At 40.2% G+C, this 24,672-nt stretch overlaps 1 protein-coding gene and 1 non-coding gene across 2 annotated transcripts; one reads left to right on the forward strand and one right to left on the reverse strand.

Annotated features, from left to right (window-relative positions):
• Positions 1-440: 440 nt before the first annotated feature.
• Positions 441-512, reverse strand: TRNAQ-CUG (transfer RNA glutamine (anticodon CUG)). Its single transcript has one exon. It is a non-coding gene; the product is annotated as a tRNA-Gln (tRNA).
• A 305-nt stretch (positions 513-817) lies between these two features.
• Positions 818-22,272, forward strand: RAB11A (RAB11A, member RAS oncogene family). Its single transcript, XM_050796037.1, has 5 exons — positions 818-1,005; positions 9,290-9,485; positions 9,720-9,913; positions 11,302-11,382; positions 20,521-22,272. Exons 1-5 carry the CDS (start codon positions 966-968, stop codon positions 20,658-20,660), a joined length of 651 nt encoding a protein of 216 aa, XP_050651994.1. The 5' UTR covers positions 818-965; the 3' UTR covers positions 20,661-22,272.
• The last annotated feature ends 2,400 nt before the right edge of the window (positions 22,273-24,672 follow it).

The following is a 24,672-nucleotide window of genomic DNA, read 5'->3' on the forward strand; positions in this document are numbered from 1 at the left end:
ATGAAATACTTATGTAAACGGACTTAGATTAGAGGCCTACAAATAGGACTCAAGTTCTTGATGAATCTTGATGAGGAGGGTGGGCGAAGTACTCTAAATGAAAACGAGATAGACTGAGAGATTTCCGGAGAGGAGTGAGTGACAAGCGCCTACCCGTGCATGAAGCTGGAGGTAGAAAATTCCAGCAAAAGGAATTTTCAAGTTTCATTGAAGCTTCTGAATTAAAGTTTGAGGGGCCAGGGTTAAAAAAAAAAAAGGTAGTGAAGAGGCTCATAAAGACAACCCCCGCCAGGTAGCAGATAGTACCTCAAATGCAGTGGGAAATTTGTGAGGTCTTCATAGGCAAGGATTAAATTTTACATCTCCATGTTAATATATGTCATAGTTGTTCAATTACTTAGTGAACAAAAAAGTTGTTAAGGAAAAAAAAGCACCAATGCAGGTTCCACCGAGATTTGAACTCGGATCGCTGGATTCAGAGTCCAGAGTGCTAACCATTACACCATGGAACCGCCACGCGTATGTAGTTGCCTTCGGCTCTCTGATCCTTAGACAACCCCGCCCCCATCCACAAACCCACCACTCACAGGCGGTCCCGCCCGGTTCCAGCGAGTCGCTTCCGGGCACGGTAGCTCGAGAAATAAGCAAGAGGCCACTAAGACCATGGTAGCTAGGAATTCCAGGACTCAGTTTCCCCTTTGAGCCTCCTTTAGCGACGAAAGTTTGAAGCCCCACGCATCGCGACTCTCGTGCATACCGCCCTTCTTGGGTTCAGGGACGGGGAGCCACCCCCGGAAGTACTTCCCCTTAAAGGCTGGGGCCTGCCGGAAGTGGCGCAGCGGCAAGGAGGGGCTCTTCACCCAGTCCGGCAGTTGAAGCTCGGCGTTCGGGTTACCCCTGCAGCGACGCCCCCTGGTCCCACAGATACCACTGCTGCTCCCGCCCTTTCGCTCCTCGGCCGCGCAATGGGCACCCGCGACGACGAGTACGACTACCTCTTTAAAGGTGAGGCCATGGGCTCTCGCACTCTACACAGTCCCCGTTCGGGGACCCGGGACACACTCGGCGGACGTGCCGGCCACCCGTGCACTGATAGAGGCCTGCCTCAGCCCTTCCTTTTCGTGCGGTTCCGTCTCCTACCCAGCTCAGCTTCTCTCCTCCTCAGACAGGGGTCCCCATCACATGCCGCTCTCTGAGCGACCTCTCCGTGGGCCTTGGCTGGCCTCACAGCCCCTCCCTGCGTGTCCTTCCCCTGGCGGACTGCCTTCTCGCATATCGTCGAATTCCTTTCCCTGGGTTCTGCGGCCCCGCCGCCCCTCCCACCATCTCTCTTTTCGGGTGTAGCGCCCCCTCCCCCTCAGCGTACACCTTTCCCGGCTGGCGTCCTCTCCCGAAGCCCCTGTGACGGGTTCTTCGCTTCCCTCTTGGCCTTGCCTTCGGTGCAGACTCCCACTACAGGTCTTTTCTTATCTGCCCCCTTTCCCCCTCGAGCGAGCCTCTCTTCTGCATATCTCCTCCCCTTGTTCGGCCCCCCCTCTAAGCTTCTCGCATCCCGGGTCCAGGACCCGGTAAAATCTGAGCGGGCCAGGGGTCCCCACCCCCACCCTCCGCCCCGCGGTTCTCGCGGTCCTTAACCTTCTCTGACCGCTCCCTCCCCCACTCCCCATTTGGCAACTCTGTCTACCTTCCCTCCCCAGATCGTGTTTAGAGCTCCCTTGTCTCCGTTGCGACCCGGGTGGTGGGAGGGTAAGAGGGATCGACCATCACCCAGTCGCGCACTTGTCGCAGTGACCCGGCAGGCTGACATTACTTCCCACCTAGCCTTTTATTATCTTGCTCTCCCTACTCAGTGGCACACAACCCGGGATAACTCTTTACTCGGTTCGCGAGAAGAGGTTGCGGATGGGTGGTGGCTGTTATCCTTGCCAGACCTGAAGGCCCGGTTCCTGAGCAGGAAAGGTTGTGCGCTGCACAAATACTAGCTTGCTTTATCTCTATGGACTGGTTGCTTCCTGCTGCAACACTGGGAGGATCCAACAGGAAGGGAAGAGCCCTAGTTGGCCACATACCTTTCCCAAAAGGTTGGGGGTAGGAAGGAAGTTGTGTGCTCTTTTGGTCACATTAAATATTTATTATAAGGTACGGAAACATGTAGTGCCCTTGGATAGAACATATCGGAGGGTCAGGGTTGGTTAGAAAGAATTGCTTATTGGTTGAGTCCGGAAGGAATCCAATTTTTTTTTTTTAGTCAACGAAGATAAAGGGTACATTTTTCAATAAGAAGAGAGTACAGTAGATGCTTTTATTGTTCAGTGAATGTACTCTCACTCTGATGCTCTTTCTCTGCTCCTGAATTGGGAAGGTAGCCATCAGTAGTGTGCTGAACAAAGATCATTACCACTGAGGAAGAAGCCATTGCTATTAAAGCTTTACTGTGGAGGGTGGAGTTTAAAGAGTGTTAAGCATGGTGACTGTTTCTGTCTTTGCCATTGGGTGCTAAGAATGATTGACTAAACCAAGCAGGAAAGATTTGTTTGCTTTCCCAATACTTTGCAAATCTTGTTATACTAGCCTGCTGTTGTACTCTTGTCGTCTCTTACGCCTCTGACCCAGAATATTCTATTGTATAGGGTGAATACTTTTGGTATCCCCCCTCCACCCCATGCTGGAAAGTACTTTCAGGGTACTTAGTTCATTTTACAAATACAAAACTCAGACCTGGATTACAGAAAGTATACTATAGCATACGTTTTGCCGAAGGTATCTGAGATGATGTGAAATTATTTGAATCTCTTGAGACTTTGGGGTTAAAGGGAGGTTTGTGTTTTAAAATATGGTATAATGGTAGTGTGCCTTTATAAAGGCTGTCTTTGAAGTAATTAATTCAGAACAAGATAGACCGTCAGGGTATTTCTCCTATTTGGTTTGAACTGGAATGTTGGTTATACAAGGTCCTTTTATTTTTTAACAAAGAATATTAAATATTCCGAATTGGCCTAAAGTATTTCAGCTTTTTGATTAGACCATCCTTCTAGCAACGATTGAGAGCACCGAGCTTTGGAATTAACGTAGATTTTGGTTTAGATCCTGACTCAGGTCTTATATTTACTATATGACCTTGGAAAAGTTAACTTTTCTGAGTCTCAGTTCTCTCATTTATGTAAAGGAAAATACCTGTCTCTTAAGATTGTTGTGAGAGTTAAATGAGACTATTTGTAAAATTTTAACCATGAGGACTCAATAAATGGTAATAATGTGAAAGAAGTTACTGTGGTTTTGTCAGTTTTTTTTTTTTTTTTTTTTTTTTTTTTTTTTTTTTTTTTGAGACAGGGTCTCGCTCTGTCCCCCAGGCTGGAGTGCAGTGGCACAATCAAGGCTCACTGCAGTCTCGGCCTCCTCAGGCTCAGGTGACCCTCCCACCTCAGCCTCCCTAGCTACTCTCTAGCTCCTAAGAGTAGCTGAGACTACAGGAGTGCAGCACCACGTCCAGCTAATTTTTTTTTTTTTTTTTTTTTTTTTTGTAAAGACAGGGTTTTGCCATGTTGCCCAGGCTGGTCTCGCACTCCTGGACTTAAGCAATCCACCTGCCTCAGCCCCCGCCAAGTGCTGGGATTATAGGCGTGAGCCAGTGTGCCTGGCCTTTGTCGGTTTTTTGAACCTTAAATGTAGGTTCAACTACAACAGCGTTTAAATATTATTAAAAAAACATAAAACTGGAAACTTCTAATGCATTTTATTTTTCCATGGGTTATGGTTTCATTTTGTTGTGCATTTTGCTGTTTAAGATAGGGTGTTAAAACTTCTGCTGAGGAGGATTTCTACTTTTTTGTTTTTGAGATGAAATTTCGCTTTTGTTGCCCAGGCTGGAGCTCAATGATGCGATCTTGGCTCACTGCAACCTCTGCCTCCTGGGTTCAAGCGATTCTCCTGCCTCAGTCTCCCGAGTAGCTGGGATTACAGGCATGCACCACCACGCCCGGCTAATTTTGTATTTTTAGTAGAGACGGGGTTTCTCCATGTTGGTCAGGCTGGTTTCGAACTCCTGATCTCAGGTAATCCACCTGCCTGGGCCTCCCAAAGTGCTGGGATTACCGGCATGAGCCACCATGCCTGGCCAGATTTCTAATTTTTTAAAGCTCTTACAGGATATGAGTCACTTTTTTCTTTTTTTTTTTTTAACTTCAATACTGATTATTTAGCCAATTTCTTATTTATACAAGTATCCTGCTTTAAAGTGAAGAATGATTTTATTTTAAAATAACTTTATTGTACAGAGATTTATTCACTGAGATGGACTGCAGCTGTTTGTACTTAGACTTAACCTAGCAAATGCAATAGTTGAGGAAATTGGAGTTAGTTTGTAACTAACAAGTTGAAAATAAAGGGATATTTTAATTAATAGGGGATGGAGTGGTCTAAATAGGAATGTAATGTGGGACGAGCAGTACAATTATTCTAAATTATGACCTTTATTTAAGCCCAATAGTGAGACTTTTGGTGGGAGGGAATTAGTTTTATTTTATTTAAACTTTTTATTTTTAAAACTTTAATTTTGTATTTACAAACAATGTGGTTAAGGCCCTGTGGGACGTAAGTAAGCATCAGTCATAATTTCTGTTTACAAATATTGTGTGGTAGGCACCAATCCAAAGTTACATTTTCTGAAAATACCTGGATACATAGTCTATTGCTTAAGACATTTTCTTTTCAATCACATTGGAAGTCAGTAGTAATTAACCGTCAGCTGATTGTCAGTAGAAATTATCATGGAAACTTTGCTGTCTTGCATCTTGTTAGTAGTTTTTCTTTCACAAGTTTTGGTTGAGCAACTCAGATTCTGCTGAATCTGGAAAAACTTGTCTAGACTTGAGCCTTATTGTTTGCATTATATATATAATTCTTTCACACTCTCTCTCTCTCTCTCTCTCTCTCTATATATATATATATATATATATATATTTTTAGGCAGGGTCTCCCTCTGTTGCCCAGGCTAGAGTGCCATGGCACAGTCATAGCCCACTGCAGCCTCAAATTCCTGTGCTCAAGAAATCCTCCTGCCTCAGCCTCCCAAGTAGCTGGAACTACAAATGTACTCCACCATGCCTGGCTTCTTTTTTTTTTTTTTTAAGACTATCCTACTTACAGAAATAAAAATTTCTTTTTTGTGGAGATAGGGTCTCCCTACATTGCCCAGGCTGGTCTCAAACTCCTGGGCTCAAGGGATCCTCCCACCTTGGCCTCCCAGAGTGCTGAGATTACAAGCATGAGCCACTGTGTCCCACCTTGAATGCATTGTATATTAAAAACTTTTGAGGAGGTTGGACTATATGAATATAGTTGAAAGAATAGAAATGTCTCGAAATTTATGAAAACCAGAATGAAAATTACCAGTTATTCTTTCAGGTGGTAACTTTTAGGGTTGAGGTACTGTCTTTGATGAATTATATTTTGGTCCAGTAAATTAGTTTGCAAGAGAAAGTATAAAACTAAATGTAGTTGAAGAAGCAGAAATTTTTAATTAAACAATGGATAATTAATATGTATATTCTGCTTTTATGCATTTAGCAGCTTGATATTTAGTATTAGGTATTTGCGATGATACTCAAATACGGTAGGTGTCTAACTGATAACTTTTTTTTGAGACAGAGTCTTGCTCTGTCGCCCAGGCTGGGGTGCAGTGGCCGGATCTCAGCTCACTGCAAGCTCTGCCTCCCGGGTTTAGACCATTCTCCTGCTTCAGCCTCCCGAGTAGCTGGGACTATAGGCGCCCGCCACCTCGCCCTGCTAGTTTTTTGTATTTTTTAGTAGAGACGGGGTTTCACCGTGTTAGCCAGGATGGTCTCGATCTCCTGACCTCGTGATCCGCCCGTCTCGGCCTCCCAAAGTGCTGGGATTACAGGCTTGAGCCACCGCGCCCGGCCAACTTTTTTTTTTTTTGAGACGGAGTTTCACTCTTGTTGCCCAGGCTGGAGTGCAATGGCGTGATTTCGGCTCACTGCAAAACCTCCGCCTCCAGGTTCAAGTGATTCTCCTGCCTCAGCGTCCTGAGTAGCTGGGACTACAGGCATGCGCCACCACACCTGGCTAATTTTGTGTTTTTAGTAGAGACGAGGTTTCTCCATGTTGGTCAGGCTGGTCTCGAACTCCCAACCTCAGGTGATCCACCCTCCTTGGCCTCCCAAAGTGCTGGGATTACAGGCATGAGCCACTGCGCCTGGCCTAGTTGAGATAACTTTTTAAAACATTCATGAATTTTGAGTTATTTTCAGATTAGAGTGCTTTTTTAATAGTGTTAACGTTAATTGGTTACATTAAGAAAAAAGTTCCCTTACTATCTTTATGATGGCATAAGGAGTTGAGATTGGTGAGATAATGAACATAATAATCATTAAAAGTGGAGGTCAAAAGGGAGGAAACCTAAACTTGAAAGTGCTGGAGTTGGCCAAGCATGGTGGCTTATGCCTGTAATCCCAGTACTTTGGGAGCCCAAGGCAAGTGGATCTTTTGAGTCCAGGAGTTTGAGACCCAGCCTGGGCAACATGGCAAAACCCCGTCTCTACAGAAAATAGAAAAAATTAGCTGAGTGTGTTGGCATGTGCCTGTAGTTCCAGCTACTAGGGAGGCTGAGGTGGGAGGATCCTCTGAGCCTGGGAAGTCTAGGCTGCAGTGGGCCCTGTTTGTGCCGCGGCACTCCAGTCTGGGCGACAGTGAGACCCTGTCTCAAAAAAAGAAAGAAAGTACTGGAAGATTTTTTTTTTTTTGAGACAAGTTCTGGCTCTATTGCCCTAGCTAGAGTATAGTGGCTCACAATCCAGGCTCACCGCAATGTCTGCCTCCCAGGCTCAAGCCATTCTCCCACCTCAGCCTCCTGAGTAGTTGGGACTACAGGCATACATCACCATGCCTAATTTTTTTTGTTTGTATTTAGTCATGTATTTTTTTGTATTTACTTTTTTTTCGTTATGAGTGATTCAAAGGCCATTTCCTTAGCAAACATCCAGCCTTTTGTACTAAGAAGCAACAGTGAATGTATCCTATTGATAGTAGACTATTAACCGAAACTGAAATTTGACTTCATATCCAGAATGGTGGACCTTGGAAACTAATACATCAAATAACCATCCTATGAAATTGAAAGTGCATTGCTTTTGTACATCACTTTAATAACTTTGACATTTTCTTCTGATAGCAAATAAAAGCATGTATATGTTTGCCATAGCACCTTTGACACCCTGTAGTTGACTTTTTAGTTAGAAATAACCACTCTTTGTGCTGCGTTGGATTCACTGTCTTCTGAATGATTTCTTGCTGAATCAGCTGACTGAGGAAGCCAGAAAGATACGCATTTGATAATGTACTCTGTCCAAGACTGTCCAGAGGCCAGCTTATATCCGCTCCTGTGGCAAGGAGGGAGTGTGTAATGGACTGTCTTTGCCCTCCTACCAGAGTGCAGTGAGCTTTTAGTTTTTACCGTTCTTTCCACTCGTACCACCAAATCCCAATCTCTTTAGTAAGGAATGGTCTTATTCCTTGGCCTTATTTTTGTATGTTTGATTTTCTAGTCCTGATGTCTAAATCAATTAACTAGTTTAGATAGATAAGAAGAAGTCTTAGTAGTCAAAAGTAGGAACGAATATAATGTTTCCTGAAATGCTGATACCAATTTTACAAAGGAAAAAATGTCTAGCTCAGATTCTATAAACCTGTGAACTCATTTTGAACTTTAAATTCAGATAGAAAATACCTTAAAACAACTTAACTGCCTGTTTCTCCATTGTTTTTGAAATTCTTAAGTGTAATACCACTTTGGGTGAAAAAGAATCTCCATGTATCTACTTAGTAAGTAAACTGCTGCCTATAGAAATCACAGGAAGCAAATTCATCTAATCAAGACCTATTTTCCAAAAAATCATGGAGTCATAAGTGAAAGTGTATGCCCTCCTTGCTTTGTTTTATTTTTATTTTATTTTATTTTATTTTTGAGACAGAGTCTCGATGTGTCGCCCAGGCTGGAGTGCAGTGGCACACTCTCAGCCCTCTGCAACCTCTGTTTCCTGGGTTCAAGCTATTCTCATGCCTCAGGCCCAAAAGTAGTTGGGATTACAGGCACCCACCACCATGCCTGGCTAATTTTTGTATTTTTATAGAGATGGGGTTTTCACCATGTTAGCCAGACTGATCTCGAACTCTTGGCCTCCCAAAATGCTGAGATTACAGGCGTGAGCTACCACGCCTGGCACTTGGTTTGGTTTTGACTCACAGTATGTCAGAATTATTAGTTTCCTAGTACCCCTGTTTATCTTTAGTGGGGTGGGTTTTTTGGTAGAGGGGTCTTTAACTTTGAACCAATCTGATGAATACAACTTTTTTTTTTTTTTTTTTTTTTTTGAGACGGAGTCTCGCTCTGCTGCCCGTGCTGGAGGGCAGTGGCCGGATCTCAGCTCACTGCAAGCTCTGCCTCCCGGGTTCCCGCCATTCTCCTGCCTCAGCCTCCCGAGTAGCTGGGACTACAGGCGCCGCCACCTCGCCCGGCTAGTTTTTTTGTATTTTTTAATAGAGACGGGGTTTCACCGTGTTAGCCAGGATGATCTCGATCTCCTGACCTCGTGATCCGCCCGTCTCGGCCTCCCAAAGTGCTGGGATTACAGGCTTGAGCCACCGCGCCCGGCCCTGATGAATACAACTATTAAAGGTCATTTTAGTTTCTGTGTTCTGTATGGTGAAGTTTATAAACCCTGTGCCTCGTATGTTAAATGTTTTTCATATTGTCTAGGTCTGAGTCCTGAGGTCACACCCAGTCTTTGACGAAACGAAGTATATTCATTTTGTCCTTCCCTACCCACTAACAGCCTTTGTTGTTTTCATGTCTGATATATTACATTTTAATATCATAAATTGTTTATTTAGTTTAGGATTTATCTTTGAAGTTATTTTCTAAAGTAGTAAGATTGGCATACCATTGATGGTAATTAATGCCTGTCATCAGTGCCAAGTGCATCTGTGATTAAAACTGCATGTTTAAGACAGGATACTGTATCTGTGCTAAGCAGATGATGTGTGGAAGTCATACAGGTAGAAACACGCTGAAAAGAATAAATCGATTTTATTGATTGGTAACTGGTCAAGAACATGGGGTTCAACCCCCTGCCCCCATTCCTTTTAAAAAATCATATACCTTATTTTTCTTGCTTTATTTACTCTGAAGCCAAACTTCTTTGTGTTGAAAGCATAGTGGTATTCTGAATGTGTTTGCCTTGTTCATCTGACATTAAGTTCTTTGTCTTTCCAGTTGTCCTTATTGGAGATTCTGGCGTTGGAAAGAGTAATCTCCTGTCTCGATTTACTCGAAATGAGTTTAATCTGGAAAGCAAGAGCACCATTGGAGTAGAGTTTGCAACCAGAAGCATCCAGGTTGATGGAAAAACAATAAAGGCACAGATATGGGACACAGCAGGGCAAGAGCGATACCGAGCTATAACATCAGCGTAAGTCTCACAGTTTTTACGTTCTGTGAAATGGGTTGCCAGTGAGTGAATTAGCTGACTTTTTGTACTGGAAAAAGAACTCTTTTTTCCTTTTAAGAATTCTAGTATTAGGAATCCTTAGAAATTTATTTATAAGTATGTTTTTAAAACTCATAATCCATATTTTGAGTTCTTCCTGGTGTTTGCTTCCATCTTGTGGTTGTTTTCTGATATTAAATATGTTTCTGTTTTCAGATATTATCGTGGAGCTGTAGGTGCCTTATTGGTTTATGACATTGCTAAACATCTCACATATGAAAATGTAGAGCGATGGCTGAAAGAACTGAGAGATCATGCTGATAGTAACATTGTTATCATGCTCGTGGGCAATAAGAGTGATCTGCGTCATCTCAGGGCAGTTCCTACAGATGAAGCAAGAGCTTTTGCAGGTTAGTGATAGGAATTCCATGATGTTTCTTACCATTGTGTCTTGTGGTTTTGATACCCTTCCCGTGAGAGTAATAGGTTATAATAGTTTCCGAAAGGTAAACATGAATGCTTAGCAAGAATTGTTTTGAAAGTTTGTGATGACTGTATAGCTTTTTTGCTTTGAGTCATTAAAACAGGAATATTTTTCCACCAAAAAATGAATATAAACATTGTGTATCCTGTCTCTTTTTCTGTTATGTTTCTGTGTTTACAAAGGCTGCTGTACATGAGCTCTATGTGAGTGAAAGGTAGAGGCTCAGAGTGTCAGGGACCAATAGGGATGCAGCTGCTTAGAAGCTGTAACTTTTTGGCTTCATAAAGAATTCACATGTCTCTTGCCCCTGTTCTGGTAGGGACAGCATGCCAGAAGACAACATTGTGCATTTGTGGCTAGTGAAAGTCTTGCCTTTGCTCTAATGCTGATGCTGTGGATAACTTTCTGTAACAGTTTTTTTTGATTTCCCATGCAAGAATAGCTTTATTGTAAATAATATAGCTACAACATTCTGACTGGATATTATAGCCGATGTGGTTGATGGAGAGGATAGCAAGAGATGGAAATAGCTGGCCACTGGATACATTTTTACCACATTTTAAGTGGTGTCATTCATTACTAGTGAGTAGTATTTAGATGTAATAAGTATTTATTTTAATTAAGGAGCCAATTGACATTTTCTCACTTTTTTTTTTTTTTTTTTGTTTTTTCTTTGAGAGCCAGGATCTCACTCTGTCACCCATTCTGGAGTGGAGTGGCACAATCAAGGCTCACTGCAGCCTTGACCTCCTGGGCTCAAGCGATCTTCCACCTCAGCCTCCTGAGTAGCTGGGACTACGGGTGTGTGCCACCACGCTCAGCTAATTTTTTGTATTTTTTGTAGAGACAGGGTTTTGCCATTTTGCCCAGGCTGGTCTTGAACTCCTATGCTCAAGCAATCCGCCTGCCTTGGCCTGCCAAAGTCCTGGGATTACAGGAGTGAGCCACCATGCCCAGCCCTCTCACTATTATTTTTAATCTATTATTGTGTAAATATTAATGTGTAAGTAGGGTTGGGCATGGTGGCTCATGCCTGTAATCTCAGCATTTTGGGAGACTGAGGCAGGAGAAGTGCTTGAGGCCAGAAGTTCAAGACCAGGCTGGGCAACGTAGTGAGATCTGCATCTCTACTTAAATAAATAATAAAGTAAGTAAGTAAATAAAGTGTAAATAGAGTGGTTCCCTTAATGTCTCATAAGTTGAGGAGGTCTTAAGTTTTTAAAAGTTCTGTTATTTTTCCTTTCGAGGGCTTGAATATACCCTATTCCTTGTTTTAAAACTTGACAATACTGACATTTTTGTGTCTCCCCACAGAAAAGAATGGTTTGTCGTTCATTGAGACTTCTGCTCTAGACTCCACAAATGTAGAAGCTGCTTTTCAGACCATTTTAACAGGTAAGACTTGCATTTTCAGATTACACCAGTAGGAACTAGAAGTTTTAGGAAGGTAATTTAAACAAACTAATCAGCAACTATGTATCAGCCAAGAATGACTATCATTTGAGAGCTACTCTAGCAAAAGCTGTTTAGAGTGCAAAATTAACTACAACCCTTGCTCACTGAGCTTCAGTTGTCCGAATTCATCTGATTTATAGTGGGAAAAATACTTGGAAAATAATTCATTCACTTCCATGATTACTTCAGTTCAGGTATTACATTCTTCATGGTCACAAACACAAAGTAATGTTTAAATGTACTTTTATAAGGTAAATATTGAGATCCCAGCTATAGAAAGATATAAATGCCCTTTTGAAATTTAGTAAAGAAAAAGCTAGGGAAAAAACATATTTTTAAAAATTATAGTGACAAAATAAAATTCTTCTATGATACAGAAGAAAGGTATCACTTGCGTATTCTATATTGTGCCATGGGAGATAATTGGTAGATAAAATCAGCCAATGATTGCATATAGAAAAGTTTTAAAAAGTAGTGGGAAAGAGATGGAGTTCATGCTGATTTGGAATGTGAATGACCAGGTCAGCCTCTGAGGTAAGAAGTGTTCACTCATATTTATCATGAAGCTATTAAAATAACCAGATTATTAGTGAGATAGTCTTAATCTTCTAATGAGTACTTTGATGGGTTGTTTTTAAATACTTTTAAATTGTATATTACTTTTAAGAACTCATGATTTAAAATGTCTTAATATATAGTACAGTTTTACGTGGCGTTGTTCTAAAAACTCTATACAGGGGTATGATTAAATGGGTTTCCAATTACAATATAACAAGTTTTGATTTATTGTTCGTATGCAGCCCCTGTATTAGAGATTAACAGATTTTAACTTTAACATATTCTTTTACTGTAAAAATGTAAGTGTAAAGTCAAAGAGGTAAGATTTGGAAGCCTGACTTGGGTTCTAGTCCTGGCTCCTCCACTTACTATTAGTTCTACAATCTTAGGCAAGTTACCTCACCCTTCTAGGCCTTAATTTCTCCATCTATAAAATTCATACATATTTTGAGGAGTTTTGTTATTTCCTTTTTGAGAGAAGTCTTATATTTATAAAATCTTCTGATAGGATTTGACTTGACTTTTGTGACCTAAAGGTTTTTTTCTCGGTAACCCTTAGCAAAGAATGGTTTGTCACTGCCCTAGACTTAAAAAATGAGTACCTGTAAAGTACTTATCTATCCCTGGTATGTAGAGAACAGTTGGTAAATTAGTAGCTAAATAGCAATTAAGGCATGAGAAAATTGGTGATTTATGTACCTATTTTATTATAATTGTTTTCTATCAGAATAGTGCTGGGGTTGGATAAACAGTCTTTGGAACACAGTAGCTTTCCTTTAGAACGTTCTCTGTCAAAGTTTCACTGATTGTTTTAAGCAAGTAAGAGTTGATTAAATATGCAGTATGTCTGCAAGTCTTTGTTTTCTTTATATCCATTTGTGTGGATTTTATTAAGTCAACATGTAGAGTGCTAGATTGAGACCCAGGAGTTCTAGGGCATTACATCTTTATCACTTTGCTTCTACTCCCTGTTTAAAGTCATTGAACCTCCCTGATCCTCAGAGTCATAGTCTTAAAACATGTGAATTAAATTACCTTAAAGATGTGTGAGCATTTTAAGGCCTCAGAAAATCTCATCTGAAAAAACTTTTTAGACAGTCCTCATTGTTGGAATATTTTTTATGTTATATCAAATCTCCTCTGCTATAATTCTGGCCCATTTATTCTGATATTAAGTGAAGATGAGCTTAAGTCTTCCATCTGCAGTTAAGTATTTTATGCATCATTTTGTAACATTGAACTTCTGATCCGCTCAAACGTGAACTAGTCAGTACTTAAAATTGAGCCCTTTTGTCTTTAAAGATGAGAGCCAGGCATGTTGATGCACCCCTGTAATCCCAGCATTTTGGGAGGCTGAGGCAGGCGGATCGCTTGAGCTCAAACATCCAACACCTGTAGAACAACACAGATGTCTGTTGCCACATGCAGTGATCTCAAAAGTTCAAAACCAGCCTGGGCAACATGGTGAAACCCTGTCTCTAAAAAAAAAAAGAAATATTATCTGGGCATGGTGGTGTGCGCACCTGTATTCCCAGCTGAGGTGGGAGGATTGCTTCCGCCTGGGAGGTTTAGGCTGCAGTGAGCTGAGATCATGCCACTGCACTCCAGCCTTCGGGGCAGAGTGAGATCCTGTCTCAAAAAGAAAAAAAGATGAATGTATGGTTACTTTTCTTAAAATTCACTCTAGATTGAACTTTTGTTACAACTTAATTGTTGCTTGAAAGCAAAGAAGACTTTAGTTTCACTTGCTACCACTTTTCCTTTCTATATTCACTATTTCCTCAGCTTCCTGCATAAATCTCACTGTTGGTTTGTAGGATCAGAGATGTGCAGCAGACATCTGTGTTGTTCTGCAGGTGTTAGGATGTTTGTTCTAAACATTCTTCCTCCTGTATGCCAGTGGAAGTGTGAATGCATAGAGAAAACAGTAAAGAGAATAGTAACTATTGCACTTGATTCTGCCTTAAATGTTAACAGTCTTAAGGGAGTATTTATGTTGTATTTTGATATTGCTGAAAGAAAAAAAAGCTTTAAAATTTTTAAAAATTGAGATGGGGCCCAGTCTGATCTTGAATTCCTGAGCTCAAGCCATCTGCTTGCCTTGGCCTCCCAAAGTGCTGGGATTATAGGCATGAGCCACCACGCCCAGCCAAAAATTTAAGTTGTGAAATTATATATCAGAAAATTTACATGTTACTTCAGAGTTAATTGTGTTGTTGGTTTCAGAATAGACCCATGGCATTCTTGACACCCATGAATTTGAAAGTGACTCCATGAGATGATTTTGCTTGATGGTATTTTTTAGAGGTAGTTTACTAGTATGAGAGTGAGACTGGTAGATTGCTCTGCCTTTGAATTTCAGTGCAGCTTTGTCTTTTCTCAGGTTCACTAAAGGATGTTTTTAATGCATACCTTTTACTTTTTGCTTTTAACTTTGCATTTTCACAATTTCAAATTTAAAGAGATTAAAATAATAGTAAAAAGAATTTGCAAATATCCTTCACCCATATTCTACAGATGTTAATATTTTACCACATCTGCTTTATCCTTTCTCTTCTCTCTAAATATATACATATTTTTTTCGGCACCATGTGAGATTAAGTGGCAGACATGATGACCCTCATCCTTGAGTGTTTTTCAGTGTATATTTTGTAAAAACAAGGATATTCTCTTTTATAGCTACAGTATAATTATCAAAATCAGAGAGATAATAGTGCCACATCAATGTTTAATTACAGACCTTATTCAGATTTTCCCACTTGTTCCAATAATACCCTTATTAGTCAAAGTCCAAGATAAGGTCATGCATTTCATTTAGCAGTCATATCTCTTTAGTCTCCTCTAATCTCGAACAGTTCCTCAATCTTTTGTTTATTGACCTTGACATTTTTGAAGGGTACAATCCAGTTACTTTGTTGCGTACCTCATTTTGGGTTTTTCTGATTTTTTTCCTCACGATTAAACTCAGGTTATACACTTTTGGCAGGAACACCACAGAAGTGTTCTCAGTGCACCATATCAGCAGGTTTGTGATAATTGGATGTCTTATTAATTACTAGTGATGTTAACTTTTACCACTTGGTTAAAGTGATGTCTGCTAGATTTCTCCATGTAATTAATATTTTCAGGATGTCTTTTTAGTATAAAGGCTATATTCTTTTTTTTTTCCCCTGAGTCTTGCTGTGTCAGGCAAGAAGACTACCTCCTAGGTTCAAGCAATTCTCGTGTGTCAGCCTCCCGGGTAGCTGGGATCATAGGCCTGAGCCACCATGTCCTTCTAGTTTTGTATTTTAAGTACAGATGAGTTTTTACCATGTTGCAGGCTGGTCTCTAACTCCTGGCCTCATGTGATCCGCCTGCCTTGGCCTCCTAAAGTGCTGAGATTACAGGTGTGAGCCACTGCCCTGCCTTACTCTACTTTTGGTATATCAGAAAATTTCCATTAAAAAATGTTAAAGAAAGAGAGATGCATTAACTGAATTACTACATTTTTCAAAATTAAGAACTAATTTCTCAGAAGTTGAAAAACAGTAAGATGTAGTCAACTGAATATGTAAAGTAACAAAAACAGACAGCAAGAGTATCTTTTCTTAGATTCTTTTGTGGGGAAAGGGGAGTGGCTAAAACTTACGTCTGAGAAGGTTGACGGTTCAAATGTGAACAGGCATTAAGGAAGGACAACTAGGATACAATAAAGACAGGCTACTAAAATTAAAATTTAAAAAAAGGATATGTAATCTTTATAGATTTTGTTTCAATGAAAAAGGATGGGATGGGAGTGTGCCAAGGCTAAAGAGAAGGATTTACCCTTCGGTCATTCAGTCAGATGAGTGGCTAAGGAATAAAGAATTAACTTCATCTTTAAGCTTTCCCTCTGATCTCAAACTGGGAGGCTCTTCTTTTTTCAAGTGTAAATTGTGTGTGTAAATTAAGATGAAATATGTGACCCACTGTAAGTTTTAACTTCTTTATAAATTGTTTTAAAGATTAAATTAGGCCGGGCGCGGTGGCTCAAACCTGTAATCCCAGCACTTTGGGAGGCCGAGACGGGCGGATCACGAGGTCAGGAGATGGAGACCATCCTGGCTAACATGGTGAAACCCCGTCTCTACTAAAAAAAAAATACAAAAAACTAGCCGGGCGAGGTGGCGGGCGCCTGTAGTCCGATTCACTCGGGAGGCTGAGGCAGGAGAATGGCGTGAACCCGGGAGGCGGAGCTTGCAGTGAGCTGAGATCCGGCCACTGCACTCCAGCCTGGGCGACAGAGCGAGACTCCCTCTCAAAAAGAAAAAAAAAAAAAAAGATTAAATTAGGGGAACCAAAACAAAAAAAAGTTCTTACATAAAAAAACAAATATATGTAAAACTGGGAGAGAGGGAAAGGCAGACTTCTCAAAGAACATAGAGAAGTAAATAATTAAAGAGATCTCATTACAAAGCAAGAAATTTGAGCAGTGTTGGTGTCTGCAAGCATACTGTTTTTTAGAAATGGATTACTGCTGCATTTACTCCAGTTACCAAAAAGGATGTCTGCTAATAAAAATGCCACCAAAGCAATAAAGAGTGATTGGCTTTAAGAGGTTCCACAAGTAATTCACATACTTAAGTCTCTTGTGGCTGGGTGTGTCATTAAAAAACAACAACAACAACAAAAACCTGATAAGAAAGTAGGAAGCAGGTAACTTCTAGCTTTCTGATTAGAGGAGGTTATTTCATTGTGAGTTTTGTGGGGGTGGGGGGTAGGAACTTGCTACACTAGATCTATTTCCCTCTTTCAAAGGCATGTTCTCCTTTAAAACCAAATGAATACACCAATTCCTATGCAGTAACCCCCCCCCCCACCGTTTTTTTTTTTTGTTTCCTTTTTGGAGACGGGGTCTCACTCTGTCCCCAGGCTGGAGTGCTGTGGTGCAGTCTCAACCTCACTGCTTACTGAGTGAGACTCTGTCTCAAAAAAAAAAAAAAAAAAAAAAAAAAAGCATTCTCCTACATAATCACAATACCATATGTTGTATCCAAGAAATTTAACATTTATACTTTGCTTTTTTTTTGTTTGTTTGTGTTTTTTTTGAGACGGAGTCTCGCTCTGTCGCCTGGGCTGGAGTGCAGTGGCTGGATCTCGGCTCACTGCAAGCTCCGCCTCCCAGGTTCACGCCATTCTCCTGCCTCAGCCTCCTGAGTAGCTGGGACTACAGGCACCCGCCACCTCGTCCGGCTAGTTTTTTGTATTTTTTAGTAGAGACGGGGTTTCACCGTGTTAGCCAGGATGGTCTCGATCTGCTGACCTCATGATCCGCCCATCTCGGCCTCCCAAAGTGCTGGGATTACAGGCTTGAGCCACCACGCCTGGCCTGTTTTGTTTTTTTGAGACAGAGTCTGCTCTGTTGCCCAGGCTGGAGGGCAGTGGTGCTATCTCACTGCAACCTCCCCTCCTGGGACAAGCGATTCTCCTGCCTCAGCCTCCCAAGTAGCTGAGACTATAGGTGGGTGCTACCACACCTGGCTAATTTTTTTTTTTTTTTGTATTTTTAGTAGAGACGGGGTTTCACCATGTTTGCCAGGGTGGTCTTGATCTCCTGACCTCGTGATCCGCCCACCTCGGCCTCCTAAAGTGCTGGAATTACAGGCATGAGCCACCTTGCCTGGCCCATTTATACAGTTTTTAATGTGCAATCCATATTCATATTTATTCAATATACTAATAATGAATGTCCTTTATAGATTTGTTTTTTAATTAAAAATTCAATATCCATTTAAAGATCACATGTATAGGAGCCAAGGGAAATGTCCCTATTGCCCTCTGAAGGTTTGCTGAAAGCTCTCTGATACAGCTTTGCACCTTTCTTTTTTTTTTTTTTTTTTGAGACGGAGTCTGGCTCTGTCGCCCAGGCTGGAGTGCAGTGGCTCACTGCAAGCTCTGCCGCCTCCCGGGTTCACGCCATTCTCCTGCCTCAGCCTCCTGAGAAGCTGGGACTACAGGTGCCCGCCACCACGCCTGGCTAATTTTTTTGTATTTTTGGTAGAGACGGGGTTTCACCGTGTTCACCAGGATGGTCTCGATTTCGTGACCTCGTGATCTGCCTGCCTTGGCCTCCCAAAGTGCTGGGATTACAGGCGTGAGCCACCACACCTGGCTGTGCTTTGGACCTTTCACAAGGTCCAAACGATAGGTAGAGGTTAGGAAGAAAAAGAATTCTGCTGTATGATTTTTATATCATTTACATTTCTTTTGTGGGAGAACTAAATAGAAACCTCTGAAAGTTTGCTGGAAAATCAACTCACAAAAGGCAGATTAATTGGAAAAAAGGCATACAAAATTTATTAACATGTACACGGGGAGAACCAGAGAGATGACCCACCTCCTGATGGCATTCAGAAGCTTATGCCATTCTGGCAAAACAGGTTATGGGAAGGAGGAGAAAAGGAATTCTGTTGAGGGGATTACTGGGGAGGATGAATGGATCAGTGGACAGAAATTAATTGGTACATTGTCTCGTGAAAGAGTCTGTTTAAGTGTGGTTACATTCTTGGTCTTACAGGGAGGGGAAGAAAAAATAATTGTTCCTTTTGGTGGGTCTGGATCTCAGGCAGGTGAAGGAACTTCAGCTTCATCCTGTGCTGGGGAGAGAGGATGAGGAGGGGCAGAAGGTCAGAGAGACCTTGAGACTTCTTTAGTTCAGCATATCAAAGTGCCATTTTGGAGTATGGGTTTCTGAGCCTCAACAGATGGATTTGTTTTGTATCTGGGATGTTGAATAGAGTAGCCACAGGTTACTATTGAGTGCTTGAAATATGGCTAGTTAGATGAAGAATTGGATTTTAAATTTTATTTAAAATAGGTGGCTACTCCGTTGGATAGCACACATTTAGAACATTTATCCCCATCTCAGTCTGGATTTATCTCATTATTTCCTCATGATTAAATTAGTTTTAAATATTTTTGGCAGGAATACATGGTGTCCTTCATAGGAATACATTGTGTCTTTCGTAGTACATCATATTAGGAGGCTAATTGTGTTAATTTGACACATTTTTAGAATTATCTTGCTTTTTGAGAGTAGTTTTTTTGAAGGGACAACTGGGAGAGTAAACAAAAATAAGGTACATTTTCTGTTCTTAAGGACTTTATAATCTAGTCAGAGGGAACAACTTTTAGGCAGTGTGGTATAAGACCAAATGTGTTACATACAGATACTTATTGTGGAGGAATTTAGTGACATTCATGTAGTTATTTATCACAACACATATTATATGTTGCAGTACAGCAGTAAGGCAGACACAGTTTTGCTCCTTACAGAGTTTAACATTTAGTGAAAAAGGCAGACACTAAATTATTTTTGTTAAGTGTCATGAAAGAAAAATAGAGTTTACATATAACATCTTAAGTTGCCTGTTTTGTATCATTCTTTAATTACAATTTAAGTTTTGTTCAGGAGGTCACTGATAAACACATTATTTTCTTTTCCCTTCCAAGAATCCATTGGGATTTTAGCATGTTTATTAAGTTGTACTCTACCGAATGCATCTGATAGTGCAAATTTATTTATTTATTTATTTATTTATTTATTTATTTTTGTTTTTTGAGATGGAGTCTTGCTCTGTCGCCCAGGCTGGGGTGCAGTGGCCGGATCTCAGCTCACTGCAAGCTCTGCCTCCCGGGTTTACGCCATTCTCCTGCCTCAGCCTCCTGAGTAGCTGGGACTACAGGCGCCCGCCACCTCGCCCGGCTAGTTTTTTGTATTTTTTAGTAGAGACGGAGTTTCACTGTGTTAGCCAGGATGGTCTCGATCTCCTGACCTCGTGATCCGCCCGTCTCGGCCTCCCAAAGTGCTGGGTATTTATTTTTTTGTGTGGTACAGTGTCATTGTGTGTAGGCAATTTTTTTTTTGTTTTGTTTTTTGGGGTAAAGGTAGACTGAAAATACTCTTATGGTTTACTTCGAATCCATAAGTCCATAAACTATGTAATACTATTGGTTTACCTCTTTTATTTATTTATTTATTTTTTGAGACGGAGTCTTGCTCTGTTTCCCAGGCTGGAGTGCAGTAGTGCGATCTCAGCTCACCACAACCTCTGCCTCCCGGGTTCAAGTGATTCTCCTGCCTCAGCCTCCTGAGTAGCTGGGATTACAGGCACCCGCCATCATGCCTGACTAATTTTTGTATTTTTAAAGAGACAGGGTTTCACCATGTTGGTCAGGCTGGTCTTGAAGTACTGACCTCAGGTGATGTGCCTGGCCTGGTTGACCTTTTTAAGGTCTCTTTAAACAGAGATTTATTTGACTGGTGAACCTTTCCCTCTGAAATGGAAAAACCTTTGTTTCTTTTCTTACCCCAAGGGCAGTTGTTAAAGGGTTGAATCTAATCAGTGACTGTTTGAAAATAAAACTTTAAATTTATGTATTCTCTGTTCAGTTTCCTTATGGTCTTTGATGCAAATATATCTACTACCTCTATGGATCTTTTATCCTAACTATGATAGGTTATTCACGCTAAGTATTGTGATTTCTTTTTTCCTTCAGAGATTTACCGCATTGTTTCTCAGAAGCAAATGTCAGACAGACGCGAAAATGACATGTCTCCAAGCAACAATGTGGTTCCTATTCATGTTCCACCAACCACTGAAAACAAGCCAAAGGTGCAGTGCTGTCAGAACATCTAAGGCATTTCTCTTCTCCCCTAGAAGGCTGTGTATAGTCCATTTCCCAGGTCTGAGATTTAAATATATTTGTAATTCTTGTGTCACTTTTGTGTTTTATTACTTCATACTTATGAATTTTTCCATGTCCTAAGTCTTTTGATTTTAGCTTTATAAAATCATCTATTTGTCCCGAATGACTGCAGCTTTTTTTCATGCTATGGCTTCAGTAGCCTTAGTTTAATAAACTGAATGTTTGGATTCCTCAATTATTGTTTACTTTTTATCATGGAAGCCTGTCACTGTACGTAGGACATAATAGAACTTGATCACTTGAAGCTCAGGCCTATTGGTCTTGATCAAATCAAACTAAGACGACCTTAGAAATAAGCTACCATTTTGCCACAGAGCAGCTTATCGGTAATACACTCTTCTCTCAATGCAGTGTATATTTCCACAAATATAAGAATTGCCCTATAAACATAGCAGGATTTTGAGAGCTTGAAAATTTTCCATTATCTGGACATGAATTTCTAAAATGCCTTAATAGGTTTATGTAGTTGAGTAAATTTTGTTTTTTAATTTTTGTAAGCATCAAAGTTGATTAGAGAGGGGGGGCACTTTTTCTGGAGAATTCTCTTAGTAAACACAAGAGATTGTTACGGTTTCATTAGTAGTATGGTTATGGGGCCGTAAGTTAAACAGTGCTGCCTGGCAGGCTGGGAACTGGAGGGACTTGTGGAATTCCATCTCAGGTGCCTCTGTTGCAATGATCAGGCAGCCCAAAAGATTTAAATGATCTATAATAATTTCCAAGCAGTAGATGATGTGGCCTTTTATTGCTCAGGCAATAACTGGTTTAATGCTGGTAGTGTCAAATTTTGAAGTGTTAATTTTGTCTTAAATCCTTCCAGTAAGTGAAATGCAACCTAGTTTTATCACCATATCCACCAGCAGGCATGGATAATTATTTTAACAATGCTAATATTTGAGTTTTGCAGTATATTATGGAATATAGTCCAGTTAAATCTTTGGTTTCAGTATGTCTGAAGAATACAGTGAGAGGTTAATTTTTGCTCAAGTGGTACCACTTAAAGGCATGTATTCTTTTAGTATGTAAAATGAAATAGTACCTTGAGTTTAAATAGAATGCATTTTAGGCATTGTAGAGACCTGAAATAGTACATTGTTGAAATCCATGAAGCAATTAGTTTCTCATTCAGAAATGTGCACACTAATATTTAGTTTTGCTTTCTCGTGGATAATATTAAGCACTTACTCTGCAGTTTCCTGGAAGTGGTGTGTCAACTGCAGTGATACTATTCAGGATGGTGGGAAATCCCCCGAAATATGTATGTGTGGGCTTGCTTAGATTACTATATTTCATAGTTAATCTTTTGTCTCTTGCAGTGCTCATGATGTGTGGGGCACACGGAAGGCATTGCTGTAGTCAGTCATTTTGGTTTTCTTCTATAGCCATTTTATTATTTTAGTGTATTGGTTATGAAGATAATATTATCTGTTTGTAAATTGCTACTTTGTATTTTATGCATGCTCTGTAATTTGATTTTTTTTTTTTTTTTAGTTATTGATTTGGAATATATTCACATTCTAATAAACAGTTATAGGGGGATTATTTCTTATGTTGTCAGATTACATTTTTCCTTTGAGTGCTTTGGATGCAGCCATGGAATCCTGATGTAAAAGCATAGGTTCTTGCATTACTGAGTAAACATTGAATTGGGAGCATCAGTATGTGAATTCAGCTTTGATTTTAGACCTGCAGTTCAATTATGTTTTTCTTGGAAAAAATATGTCCAAAAACATTAGGAAAGTAGTGTGTACTTTCATATATAACAGAGTCACCAGACCCAGGAAAAGAATCCATCTCTATTTTATTGAAAGTTGGTGGTAAATTTTTTACAAAGTAAGGAGAAAGGAGAAAAACTAAATAGTGAATTGAAAATGAATAAAGTAACTTAGAATTTTTACCCAAGTGTAGACCTAAATGTTGCTTTGGGTATGGTTGGATCTTGGGAGAATTCCAGGAAATATTAGATATTAGAAAATGACTTCAATTGCATTTCAACAGGTGTCTTTGTTCTGAGTAATATCTAAGGAGACAAACTGTCTCAAGCAAGAAACAATACATTTTTAAATATTTTGACAATTCAGGGCTTACGGCAGTTTAGAAGTATTTTGCTACTTGACCTTGATTTTCAGTTATTTTAACTTTGAATTTAAAAAAAAATTTTATTTATTTATTTTTTTTGAGATGGAGTCTTGCTCTGTCGCCCAGGCTGGAGTGCAGTGGCGCGATCTCCGCTCACTGCAAGCTTCACCTCCCCTCCCGGGTTCATCCCATTCTGCGTCAGCCTCCTGAGTAGCTGGGACTACAGGCGCCCGCCATCACGCCCGGCTAATTTTTTGTATTTTTAGTAGAGACGGGGTTTCACCATGTTAGCCAGGATGGTCTCAATCTCCTGACCTCGTGATCTGCCTGCCTCGGCCTCCCAAATTGCTGGGATTAAAGGCGTGAGCCACCGTGCCCAGCCTTGAATTATTTTTTTTAACCTGTTATATAGTCTCCTGAATAGTTAGTTAGCCGTGGTGCCTTGATTTAATCTTACGTCATTGTTCTCAAATGCCATGATTTCTTTTTAATAGTAGTTGTCATTATGTAAGGGTAAGTTATTGCCCATTGCATTGACTATGTTAAATTGTAATTATAAGAAGAGGTGCCAGCTAGTGACCTTACATCAGTGATCTTTTAAGTTCTGAAGGGTTCTGCAGAAAAGTTAGACTTCTTGAGTTTGGGTTGCCCATCAGAGCTGGTCACATTTCTTTGATCATTGAGAAAATGAATATCTTAATTTTTGTCTTTGCTGACTTGTATTTATAAAATACAAATGCTTTTAGTGGGCTTGAGCTATTGTTATAATCTCTTCCATCTACCTTAGAGAAGAAGCTGTACTACTTAGTTTTGGCCCACACCGAAAGCAAAATAATTCAAAGGCTGGGTGGATAATTAAGAACTTATTCTATCCTGTTAGGTTTCAGTTTAGGGGGCTTGCTTTGTTTGTTTTAACAGAGGAAAAAAATATAAATTGATTTTCTGATGTCTCACAAATATCACAAACCTGGAAAACAACAAAAAATGAATTTTGTAAAAGGTTATGTATGACTTCCATTTGCTCTATAAAAAAATGAACAAAGATTGTGAAAGGATCCTCTTCCACCACATCATTTAATAGGTTAGCAGAACAGATAGGGAGCCATGACACTAGCGCCAAAGAGAGATTTTTCTTCTGGTTGAGTGGTGCTGGTGCCACGCCCCTTTCTGGGATTTGACAGGTCTTTCCCACTCACCTATACAATGTGCCAAGTAAACTGGAGTTGTCATTCTAATGTTTTAAAGAATGATTGGTTCCCCCCAAACTGTAGGAGGTTGATGGTAACAATAAAGTGATACAAAATGTTAATGTCATTATAACTTATGTAAGGGAGACCATTAGGCTGAGAATCAATATGATTGAGGTTATCTATTCTCCTGAAAAGTGAATTGGAGAATAAAGAAAGAATATTTGAAAGGATGTTGTGTACTAGGCAATATACTAGCATATATTAGAAAATATGGTAAACTGTGGGTTAAAAGAGTGAAAGTAGCTGGTATGATAGAGCACTGTACTGAGTAACGAAGAGTTTGTAGTCATGGCTCTTGTGGTCATTTCATTTTTGAGCCTCACATTCTTCCAATTAATGAGAGTACCAGATTAGATAAATTCTGGGGATTCATCCCAACTCTAACTCTGTAATTCTCTGAATGAACTCTCTCTTCTATTAAAGCCAAATTATTAACATTCTAACTCAAATTTAAATTTAATAGAGAAGTCAAAATGAGGTATACACTTTGTGGAATGTTTTTGGTCTTATCACAATAACCTGATTAAAATGGTACCTTTATTTCCATGTTTACTCCTTTAAATAGGATGAAAGCTTTCAGAACATTTATTTGCAAAATGACTGTCAATATCAA

The sequence above is a fragment of the Macaca thibetana genome, chromosome 7, assembly GCF_024542745.1.
Source record: "Macaca thibetana thibetana isolate TM-01 chromosome 7, ASM2454274v1, whole genome shotgun sequence".
In the NCBI taxonomy this organism is placed as follows: domain Eukaryota; kingdom Metazoa; phylum Chordata; class Mammalia; order Primates; family Cercopithecidae; genus Macaca; species Macaca thibetana.

Excerpts from the sequence above, each read along its gene's own strand:
- RAB11A (XM_050796037.1), top strand. The coding sequence starts at position 966 with ATGGGCACCCGCGACGACGAGTACGACTACCTCTTTAAAG. Across the intron at positions 1,006-9,289 it reads GTACGACTACCTCTTTAAAG|TTGTCCTTATTGGAGATTCT; the intron begins GTGAGGCCATGG and ends TTGTCTTTCCAG. Across the intron at positions 9,486-9,719 it reads TACCGAGCTATAACATCAGC|ATATTATCGTGGAGCTGTAG; the intron begins GTAAGTCTCACA and ends TTCTGTTTTCAG.